The sequence below is a fragment of the Pinus tabuliformis genome, chromosome 6 (genome assembly GCF_031772625.1).
Source record: "Pinus tabuliformis cultivar Carrire ecotype Pingquan chromosome 6, CPIR1, whole genome shotgun sequence".
Lineage (NCBI taxonomy): Eukaryota > Viridiplantae > Streptophyta > Pinopsida > Pinales > Pinaceae > Pinus > Pinus tabuliformis.
In genome coordinates this window covers 1,873,192,091-1,873,204,413 of record NC_142292.1, presented here as the reverse complement: position 1 = coordinate 1,873,204,413, position 12,323 = coordinate 1,873,192,091, and the positions used below count along the sequence as shown (strand labels likewise).

The window sequence follows — 12,323 nt, the reverse complement described above, 5'->3', positions numbered from 1 at the left end:
ATCCAATAAATTGATGCAATAAATGAATGTGCAACCTAAAAAGCTAATGGATATATCAAATTCTCAAGTCCACAATTTTTACATGCAAAATCTATTTAAGATACCTATTAGACCATTACAAAACTTAAATCACACTAACATTCAAAAATTTAATAATTACCCATATATAAAACTATTTTAAATCGGTAAAATAAATAAATAAATATCTAATTTGAATTTAACAGTTTCAATACACCAGCAGGGTTATGCCAGGTGGCGTGGTTTTCCTATTTAACAGTGATGAGTCAAACCCAACATTCACGGATAGCAGCCAGAGATGGCTGTCCTCACTGTTGGTTTGACACCTGAGTTGATAGGTTTTACCACCTTCGGAAAAAAAAACAGTTTCAATACACATTTCTATCTTTATAAATAAAATTGAAATATACCTTTTATTTATTTATTTATTTGTATATATATATGAAGAGCATAATAAAAATCTGAAAACTCGCATAACTTTGTAGTGACGAGAATGATTTCTATTTACTCGCGTCAGGTTTCTAATGATTCATTGAAATATTAGTATAAGTGAAAGTGATATGTTTCAACCATATATATTACACTATTTAAAGATAGTAGTTTTTTAATTGATATGTTTTTTTTGCAAAATTGAATTTGTGTACATAGAAAAATAAATTATGCTCACCTTATTACACTCAGTTAACGTATATCTTTGAAAAATGTATTTCTTTATATAATTGAATTAAAATGAAAGAACATAGAGACGAGAACAAACTACATGTGTCTAGGAGAAAAAATGATACTCCCGACCACCCACCTTAAAATCCTAAACAACTCTTACAAACACAGTGAAAGAATATAGAAAAACATTTTGACAAAGAACAAATTAGGCGGTGGAAGTGGTCAAAATCAAGACGTGTTCTATAACCTGAACGTGTAACAAAAAAAATTAGGAAAGAAAAATGTTGTTGACCCATTTGCAAAGGAGTGTAGTCACCATTTCTGGACAACGCGTGCGTTGTTGCCATTGGTGACATGTTCTTCAAATATTATAACATAGATAACGTGTGAAAGTTGGTAGAAAAAATCTTCAAACTATTCTGACGAAGCATACGTAGGAACCTTCCCAAACTATACCGGTAAATGAATTATCGCACGAAGACTTATTCAAAGCAAAGTGCCTGTACGTCCTTTTCTCAGGGATTCCTTTAGCCATTAAAGCTGATTAGGAAGTAAGGGAATCGGAGCTTTACTCGTGGGAATTATGAGCCACGCGGCCTCCTGGGCCCTGCCCAGAGATTTTGTAGGTCGCTGGCGACTCGGCTGTGTATGTCTAATATATTGATGGAATATGGATGACTATTGACATGGATGGCTTTGGTAGTCTTCCGTGCCGGCTACGAACCGCGTCGGGAGTCCTATATATTCAATCTTTTTGTTCTCAGACTCCCATATATCCAATCTTCTCATTCCATAAATTGAAGCACAATACTTTGTTCACTTCATCCAAAGAGCTATCTCGGAACCTGTAGCAGCTACACCATCAAAATCACTTCGACACTTCACGGCATTTTGTATGCTCTTTGATCTTTGTTCATTGATATTGCCCGCATGGACTGTTGTTTAATTATGCCCCTCTGTATTGTTCTCTAATCTGGTAGTTTTGATTGTAGAACGCAGTGACCTTGTGATGTATCTTCTTAGAAATTTCGATGTATGGCTTGCTAATTTCTTTGTTTCGATGGCGGATATTGGCAGTAATTTTAGCGGAAGATATGGGGCAGCAGGGACTGTGGATTGCACTTGTGGTGGCAGTGGCAATGATGGTTTTGCCATTTAATTGTTTGGCTACAGACTACACCGTCGGTGACAGCGCACAGTGGACTCTGGGCGTCAACTATAATACCTGGGCTTCTGGCAAAACATTCGTTGTGGGCGACAAACTCGGTATGTAAAAACACAAATTATAGCAAAAACCCAATACTGATATTTGATGATACTGTTGCACCTAATGAAGACATTGATGAGTACTGATTATTGAATGAATATAATGCAGTGTTCAAATACACGCCGGGCACGCACAATGCGCTGGTGGTGAACAAGGCGGCGTATGATTCGTGCCTCACTACCAATCCCTTGGCAACACACACCAGTGGAAACGACACCATTACTTTGGACAGCACGGGCGCCAAGTATTACGTCTGCGGAATCACGGGTCACTGCTCAGCCGGCATGAAGCTCACTATAACCGTCGGCGCCGCCTCCACTTCAAAGAAGAACGGAACAGCGCCATCCCCCTCGCCCGCCCGTTCTCGAACACCAACTGTCCAATCGCCGTCGCCATCATCGGCCTCTCCCACCGCACCAACAACTGTTGGTTCGCCTTCCCCATCATCCACCGCTCCCGCGACGCCAACAGTCGGAGCGCCTTCCCCATCGTCGGCAGCTAACCCGCCTTCAGTGCAAACACCATCGTCGTCAACAAACGGGGCGAGCACAGCCTCGCCTTCGTACCGCATCGGTGGTGTCTTCCTGCTTGGAGGATCTCTTTTGTTCGCCATGGGCTCGATATAGATATAAATAGATAATTACTCAGGCTTCGTCATTGCTGTCAGATTATTTTCTTCTCAATCATTTTGTTATTATTACGATGACTATTTATCATCGGATGTATTCGATTCATGCCCCTAAGGCTAAACCGATATCTTCTTACTGTTTATTGTTTTTCTGGGACTATAGGCCCGAAAAATAATCATTTATAAGCGGGTATCTCTTATATTTTCCAATATATCATGTTTGAATGTTAAATAGTTATTTGTGAATTTTACTAAATGGTAAATTTTGAGTAAATTCAATAAATATAAAAATAACTTAAAGGGATTACCATCTATCCGCACACATATATTTATGTGGACTCAAAATCTACATGTAAAGTAGCAACTTTGCATGAATGTTAATTCAAATATTCAGTTCATGCTTTAGGTAAAAACGGAATCTAAACGGAAGACTTAACTTGCTTAATGAAATGATATTTGATACTATGGTATTTGATGGGGCCAACCCACGTGGTCCCGCCTCACCTCAGCTGATGTGGATTCTACTTTACGAATTGGACAGTATACGTTTGATTGGAATTGATTTCGGTTTGATATGCAATCAACTTGCATGTACTAACACAGTCTATTTGGTGGACATCTGTCCTCCTCGGGATCCTGGCAAATCCCCGCCTTGGTTTTCACCCTATTCGCGCCTTTGGGTCTATTATTGTCTCCCGGTGGTTGGTTCGGTAGTCTCTGCGTTATTTTGTTTTTGCTGGTTGTTGCTCGGCCTGTGGTGAAACCCTATGCGGTTCCGGCCTGTTCTGTTGTGGTATGGTTAGAGCTCGACTGCGCTCTTTCGCTCCTGTTTCGGTTTGTTTGCCCGACGACTTGGTATCTCCTTGGTAAGTTGTCTCTGTTCGTTATATGCTTGTTTCACTCTCTCTGCTGTAGGCGCTCTCCACTGTTTGTCGTTTGCCTTAGCACTGTCTGGTCTTGTCTTCCTTAACAGTCCTTAGTTGTTTGGTTGTTATGGTTTAATGGTGCTCGGGTTCGCTCTCGGCTTGACAGTCTCCAAGGTTGATGGATTTCTGGGGTCTTCCCTCTTCGGCTCTCGGCTATTTGAAAAGGTATGATTCCGTTCCCTGCTGGAATTTCTTCACCACAATTTGTACAGGTTCTAATGACCTCGGCCCCTCTGTGAGCAGGGCTCTCTGGTTCGAGGTTTTCTTGCTGGCTATCGCGGCTCACCTTTCAGGTATGGTCACCTTCTTTGTTCGTTCTCTGTTTTTGTTCTCAGTCTTTATAGCTCCAGCTTTCATTCAAGGGTTTGGGAAACTAACTCCCCACCCTTCGTTTCTTTTACAGGTGTGGTCGTCCACTAGTTCGTTGGCAATGGCATTCGACTGTTCTGGTCTCTTTCCGGGTAGTCTTGCTCTTATTTCTCGTCTGTATTAGGTTCTTGTCTTTGTCATTGGCTCCGGTTGCTAGTTACTGAGATGTATGGTCTTTAGTCGTGGCTTGGGTTTCTAGATTTGTCAAACCCTTGGCCGTAAACTAGGTAGGGTTTGGTAACTGCGGCAACGCTGTTAGGTTGTGCTGAGATGGACTGTTCTATGGATATTTATGCTGAGATAAAATGTTGCAAATTTAAGCGGAAAGGGAACTCGTTCACTGTCGGTTTTGTTTGCTTACCTGGTAACTGTGTTTGTCTGGCATGAACCCGTAGTGGGTGCTGGTCGGTTCCACCTCTCGTGTGCTTGCTTTCTTATTCTGCCAGTTCGTAGCCTGTCAAGGACTGTAATGGACTTTTGTATATGAAAATAAAAATAAATTATTGACACAACATTTTAATGTACAGTCTTTTGTTCCTGAGGACGCATATAAGAATTATTTCTTTGTGCACTGTAAAATGAAGGAAATGTATCTTTATTTCTATTACTCTCTTGTTTGCTCCGCTGCTGAACCCCTCTGGGCTTGCTTGCTCGCGTTCTTGTACATTGTTTCTATGCAGTTAGATAACTGCTGGCAGTTGTTCAATTTCAGTTCAACAGTTATTACATATGTGACATTTCTTGATGGTTAACTTGTTTTCCTTGGTCTGTTCTTTACAATAGTAAATTATTGTTAAGTGGCTAATGACTCTAACTACTATTACTATTCCTAGTTAGAACTTATTACAATATTTCAGACATTCTGAACAGAAACTAAAATAACAACAGATAATAATAAAACTAACTGAAAGGAAAAGAAAAAAAACATAAGAACGAGACAGACTTGCTGTCCGTTCTGTGAGCTATTTCTCGTCTCCTGTCCTTTTCAGAAACCATGTCTGCCTTCTCTCTGACTTCACCCTGTTAACCAGATGCTCCTGCATCAGGCTTCCGGGGTAAAAGAGAACTCATGGCTCCGTTCCATGAGCTCCTCCACCGAATAACCAGCCTTCTGAATCTGCGCCGCGTCGAGCCACGAGCTGTCCTCCATTGGACGGTCTCTCCACTTGACGAGGTAACGCAGATATTCCTTTCTGCGCGTCTTCTTGGCTACCTGGGTGCTGAGGATTCCTTCAATTTCATGGGTCCGGGCCGAAGGTAACTGCTTCTTCCAAGGACTGCTCTCTAACTGGGTGTCCCGTTCTGGCTGTACCGTACTATCATCTTCCGCCTGGGCGTGATATGGGAACAGGTCTGCCACGTTGAATATAGGTGATATGCCTATGTCAGGTGGCAGCTGAATTTCATAAGCGTTGGCTGAAAACTTTCGCAGAATCTTGCATGGACCGATTTTCTTGTATTTCAACTTGTTATATGTGCCCTTAGGAAACCGTTCCCGGCGCAGGTGCGCAAGGACCTCATCCCCAACATCAAAATGCACCTCTCGTCGCTTTGTGTCTGCGTGCTGTTTGTATTTTTGTGTGCTGTCCTGCAATCTCAATTTGACTTTTTCATGAAGCTCGCTCATTGCTTCAGCAAAATCTTCCCCATCTGCACTTCTCCGTTCTAGCTTTCCCAAATCTCGCAGTTCATGTATTCCCCGAGGATGCATACCATACAAAATCTGAAATGGGCTAAATCCGGTGCTACGATTGGGCGAATCGTTATAAGCGAATTCTGCCTGGGCAAGAGCTCGATCCCATAATCGTGAATTTTCTCCAGTCAAACTTCGTAATAAGTTTCCCAAGCTCCTGTTCACCACCTCTGTCTGTCCATCAGTCTGCGGATGATACGCAGAGCTGAAATTCAATTGCGTGCCCAACTTTTTCCACAGGGTGCGCCAAAAATGTCCTGTGAACTTCACATCCCTGTCTGAAACAATAGTCCTAGGTAAGCCATGTAATCTAACAACTTCTGTGAAAAACAGGTGTGCCACGTATGTGGCGTCACTAGTTTTCCGGCAAGGAATGAAATGAGCCATCTTCGAGAATCTGTCTACCACCACCATCACTGAATCATATCCCCGCTGCGTTCTAGGCAATCCTAGGACAAAGTCAATGCTGACTGAATCCCACGGCCTGCTTGGAACAAGTAGGGGTGTGTAAAGTCCAGTATTTTGGCTGTGTCCTTTCGCCAGTTGGCAGACTTTACACCTGGTTACATATCTCTGCACGTCCCGGCTCATTTTAGGCCAATAATAAAAATGCCCGAGCTGCTCCAAAGTTTTGTTGACGCCAAAATGTCCCGCTAGTCCACCACTATGTTTTTCTCTTACTAGATTTTCCCTCATCGAACAATCCGGAATACATAGTTGCCCACCTCGAAACAATAATCCTTCCTGTAAATTATAATCTAGCCATGGGCTTGTGTTCCTCAATACGGGATTTTGGCAAGCTTCAAAAGCTTCCTTGAAATCTGTGTCCATCTGGTACAAGTCCTTCAGATATTCGAATCCCATCACCTGTATGCCACTTTCTTGTAAGAGCAAGGCTCTTCAGCTTAAAGCATCTGCCACTTTGTTGGCTTGCCCACTTATGTGTTTTAACACAAAAGTAAAACTCTGCAAGTATTCCACCCACTTGGCATGTTTATGGTTCAACTTGTGCTGCTGCGTCACATATTGTAATGCTGAATTATCAGAAAACAAGACGAACTCGTTGCCTAGTAGGTAGTGTCTCCAATGTTTTAAAGCTTGGACCACTGCATAGAATTCCTTGTCATATGACGAATACTTCTGCCGACTCTCATTTAGTTTTTCACTAAAAAACGCCACTGGTCTGTCCTCTTGACTGAGCACAGCGCCAATAGCTGTCCCGCTTGCATCACAACGAACCTGAAAAGGTTTACTAAAATCGGGCAGCCTCAAGATCGGCCTCTTCGTTATTTTCCGCTTCAAAAGTTGGAAACTGTTTTCTGCCGCCTTGGTCCAACAAAAAGGTTGGCTGGCCTTTTTGATGGTCTCTAACATTGGTGCACAGATTTCATTGAAATTCTTAATAAATTTTCGATAAAAACTTGCTAGACCGTGAAAACTACGTACCTCAAACAAACTCTTTGGTGACGGCCAACTTATGATTGCTGCAATCTTTTCTGGGTCCATCTTCAACTCGTTCTCTGCAACTACAAATCCCAGATAGACCAGCTCCTTCTGCAAGAAAGTGCATTTCTTCAAATTTATTAGCAGCTTGCTCTGCTGCAACTTCTCGAACACCTTTCGAATATGCTGAAGATGCTCCCTTTTCGTTCTGCTGAAAATTAAAATATCGTCCAGATAAACTATCACGAACTTGCCAATAAATTCTTTCAACATCTCATTCATCAGCCTCATAAAAGTACTAGGAGCATTACTCAACCCAAATGGCATGACCAGCCATTCATACAGCCCTTCATTGGTCTTGAAGGCTGTCTTCCATTCATCTCCTTCCCTAATTCTGATCTGATGATACCCACTCTTCAGATCTATTTTTGTAAAATAAGCTGCCCCACTAAGACAATCCATCATGTTGTCCATTCTGGGCAAGGGAAATCTGTATCGAATCATGATTTTGTTTATGGCCCGCGAATCCGTACACATTCGCCATTCTCCACCCTTCTTAGGTGCAAGTACTGTTGGTACGGCACAGGGGCTCAAGCTTTCTCTGATCAGTCCCTTATCCAGCAACTCCTGCACTTGTTTGCGTACTTCTTCATTGTCCCTCGGACTCATCCTGTACGCTGCTTTATTTGGCAAGCTTGCTCCTGGTATAAAATCAATGTGATGGCTGATACTCCTTTTGGGAGGCAGTTTATCAGGTAACTCATCAACCACAATATCTTGGAATTCTTCCAACAGCTCCTAAATTTCTTTAGGCAGTTCTGATTTTTCTATGTTCAGCAACACCGGCTTCATTCATCTTCTAGGGTTAGGTTTTGGAATGTGAAGGGCTTTCCATTGTTTCTCAACAATAAATAGGCCATCGAGCCTCATTGTAACACAGTTTTGGGAGAACAGTTCAGAGGCATGTAGCTGACACATCTCTTCTTAGAGATAAGCTACCATCGCCCTAGCTGGGTTATTTACATTTCTATTTGTAAGCATATTTCAGTATTTTACAGTAATGAAATGCAGTATTATTTCCGCTGCATATTTGTCTTTATGGTTATCTTTGTATTTTATTGCGTTCCTGTTCAAATCCGGATCATCTTTATTACTAGATAGTACGAAAATTACCTACTTAATAATTGTGTCACAATAGTGATAGAAAAAATGAAAAGGATAGAAATCCATGCACAAATAAACTATTCCTTTCTCTATCTTATGCAATATAAATGATTAAACTTAATGACACCCATAACCTAAATAATATGATACAACAACAAATTTGGGTTACTTCATTTCTAGATCCTTTTCCTCCTTCTGTGCCCTACTCTATAATTTTGACGGTAGAAAGAATATTACTAGGTGGTATAAAGAAGTATTCCTAGGTAAATCATAAGATGTGTGCCATATGAGTAGAAACTAAAAACCATAAGAAACAACATAGAAAATAAAAATGCACACAATCACATCATCACACATAAGACACAATATTTCTACTGGAAACCCTTCTGGGAGAAAAACCACTCTTGTTGTTGTTGCACTACTTTGAATCTCGATTATGTCAAACTATTTTTATTTTACATATTTAGTTGAATCCCATCAACCTAGATACTCGACCTCATATAAAATAGGCCAACAAAAAATCAGTCAGGAGAATTGATTCTACTGATGAGCCCGAAAACTCTGTTTTCACATAGTTCTATAGACTAAATTCCATTGAAGGCCACCACGATCAATGATCCTTTTCCAACTTTGGCTGGACTATCCAACTCCGATTGGATAGAAAAATTGTTCCTTTCATTGAAGTTTGCAAATCATTTCTCCACACTCATGAAGTCATTGCTCCTCTACACTATGCAGACCAAGTTTCAACTACTTTCATACTGGATCAAAGATTCTCTTCTCAACTAGACTCAACTCTGCAATCCAATCTCCAATAGCAAGAGACCATAAAAAATAAACCAAAAGAACCACAAATAACATGCTCTCAACTCCAACAAATAGTGTCACAAATGTAACCATCAATAATAAAATCATCTAGGAACATAAAATTTACTTCAAATCCTCTAGATAAAATTTTCTATAATAGCCATGAATCTGATCTGAATGTTGATGCATTTCTTCATACTTCTACTATAACAATGCAATTTTTGCATCTACATAAAGTGTCTATGATCTCAACTAGGTTTGAATAATTCCTTCTCTATTCATCCTTCTCTCATCAACTCCCACTCTGAAACAACCTATACTCAGCTCCAAAATGATGTATATAAAATGTGTTGGGTGAAAGCACTAGGATCAAGAGTGCACAAAGTTGACGAAATTAATCCAATATCACCACTAATTGTGCACTAAATGTGTTTAAATCATTGGAGGACCCTTTAAAACCATTCTTGACATTTACAACTTAATCTAGAAGCCTCTGGAAATTTCCATGCCAAATTACATCTAATTTGCGTGAAGAATCCGAAGACATTTTCATGAAATTTCAACTACACGCATAAAACTAGCTAATCTAGGTGACAACTTCATGCACAAGCTTGTATTATTGTGATTGGAGCCTTTCAAGCACATGCACAAGCCTTCCGATGGGTGTGATTGGGGAAAACATAAGGAAAAGGATAAAAATTTAGCCCAAATCCTCTTCGAGTGGCTTGGTCACCTTCTTTAGGTCCTGAACATGCCTTCAAACCTTTATCATAACCTTTGACACCTTTGAAAATGGATAAAATAAGTCTCGCAAATGTCGATGCAAAATTGACCTAAAAGGCCAATAAACAAAGGTTAACTTCTCTGCCAATAAGTCATTTTCTCTCCTATGACATCTTCACAAGCTGCACCACATCTGAGAAAATTTTGTAGCACCTCTACAACATCCTCGTCATCATGATGAGGCCAAACCATCATTCTAACAAGTCATCTCCATGAGCATAGTCATGAAGACCTAGATGAATACCTAGTATGCCAACTCATCTAGTGTGCCAAGTCAACAACATGAGGGACACCAGATACATCATCTATGTCACCTGTAGCAACATCTCCCATGCCTCCAATCAATTTATAACAACAAATCACAAAAATGGACATCAATTCACATGCCAGCACATGCTAACAAAAGATAACTCCTCCATGACCACGATGCTACCAACAAGCTACATCATTAAAGGTTGACATAAAAGGTTGAAATCCATGCCAACATAAGCTAGTTACTATCACAAACCAATGCCAAAATCAGCTAGTTAGAACCATGCATGCCATAATTAAAACAATCTCCCCCTTTGGAATTGATGGAAACCATACATAATCTCTACACCATCATCCTCTAATAAGGCAACAAAAACTAAAACACAAACATTGGAGTAACTGATATCTACATGGCTGAAATATGATTCATATCAACCATGGGGGCTTCAATCAATGAACCTTTGACATATCACGTGCATTAATGGTATACTAAAAAACACCCTTAATTTGACTACATATTGGAAAAGACCTCTAAAAATCACATTATTTAACCCCCTACCAATGCAAACCCAATACACCTTCCCAATTTAAGAAACCCCTACTTTCACTAGATATTGTAGGCATCAATTTTTTCATTAAGATTTTTTATACCCCTTTATATTTTTTTCATTAACTTTGAATTCCATTTTTTATACCCGTCAATGTAAAGACCCTTTACCCCCTATTATATTCTGAAAATATTATGTCATTTTTTCCTCAAGATATATCCCCCAATATGAATGTACATGGTATTATATTTCTCCCCTAGTGAAGCCCCCATGATATCGACAATGACCATACTCACCATATCAATAGTAAGAAGCATATGAACATCCAAGCAACATTTGGAGCAGCATGTCACACCAATCAACCACTAGCAGTAGCATCAATATTCCAACACAAGGTAACCATACAAGCATGAATAGACATCATAATGAATAACTGCATGTAACAATGTGCACATGAGACATCAACCAACACTTTTCCATATAAACAACATTGCCGCAACATCAATGGCCAACATCAACCTTTTTTCCCATCTAATGAGGTCAAAACCCAACAAACATAACCCAACATTAGGCATGCATTCATGAGCATTTTACATGAATATATTAGTAAATACATGGTTGCTATGATCATCTCCTATGGACGAACGACTCAATGGCATATCATGATTGTTACATCAACATTAGCCCATACATGTGGGTACAAAACAAATCCATGAAACTCCTACAAAACATGAATACTAACATAATGACTCAATCTACTAATGACTATACCCTCCACCAACATAAAATGATGAATCAGTGACAAATACATAGTTGTAATAAACTAAGTATATAAGCCCATACATGGTTGGTCCATGTCTCAAGTCACGATATACAAGTCATTGTGAGAATGTTCTCATGCAACAGTAGCTAAAAGATTATAAATAAAGGCTACAACAAGGCTGATGTACATTTCTTTCCACTCATAAATTGTAAATACACTAGTTTCAAAAAGAATGAGTGGAAATAAATATAAAACATAAAGAAGAATATTTGATAACATAGCCCCCTGAGCATGATAGACCTCATATGAAGTTATCTGAATGTTTTGAAAATGCATGGAAGAACTATATCATAACTCATTGTTTCTCCTCAACCTTCTACTATTCCCCTTGAGACCATACTAGTCCCATACATACTAATGTAGTCAAGTATATCTAACATGCAAGAATGGACTATAGTAGGGGTTGATCTCTTCTACTTTAAATTTGACGAGGAAGATTACTATCTTGGTCTCCTCTTTATACTTACTCTTCCATTCAACATGTACACATTATATAGTGTTTTGATTCCCTTTGCAATCCCTCTCTTTGAACCTTGTTTTTGGATGATGCAACCTTTGGAATTGAATATCACTTCTTTTCCTCCATAAACCATTTGGCTCACACTCAAAATATTATTCTTTAGACCTTCAATGACCCAAACATCATCTGCATTGGTCCTCTTCTCACCAAGATTTTCTTTATCACTTCCTAATACTCTTGTTGATGCATTACCTTCAAACACAACACGACCATTCCTTGTTCTATTGAGAAAATGAAAATTTCTCGTATCTCCTAACATATGCTATGAACATAGACTATCAATATACCTCGTATTATCCTCATCACATGAAAAAAGTGCAATGCCACACCTTCCTAGCTACTCATCCTTCTTCCTCCACATGGTGCTTGGTTGGCTCCTTGGTTTCACAATCTCCTTTGACTATTTCTTTTGAACAAAT

General features: G+C 39.7%; 1 protein-coding gene across 1 annotated transcript; it reads left to right on the top strand.

Moving 5' to 3' along the window:
* The first annotated feature begins 1,730 nt into the window (after positions 1 to 1,730).
* Positions 1,731 to 2,808, top strand: LOC149266628 (blue copper protein 1a-like). Its single transcript, XM_089397104.1, has 2 exons — positions 1,731 to 1,947; positions 2,057 to 2,808. Exons 1-2 carry the CDS (start codon positions 1,776 to 1,778, stop codon positions 2,572 to 2,574), a joined length of 690 nt encoding a protein of 229 aa, XP_089253230.1. The 5' UTR covers positions 1,731 to 1,775; the 3' UTR covers positions 2,575 to 2,808.
* Positions 2,809 to 12,323: the final 9,515 nt, after the last annotated feature.

What these genes read in the sequence shown, in the direction of transcription:
- LOC149266628 (XM_089397104.1), top strand. Translation starts at nt 1,776, where the DNA reads ATGGGGCAGCAGGGACTGTGGATTGCACTTGTGGTGGCAGTGGCAATG. An exon ending in CGTTGTGGGCGACAAACTCG is followed by an intron (nt 1,948 to 2,056) that starts GTATGTAAAAAC and finishes AATATAATGCAG; the next exon opens with TGTTCAAATACACGCCGGGC.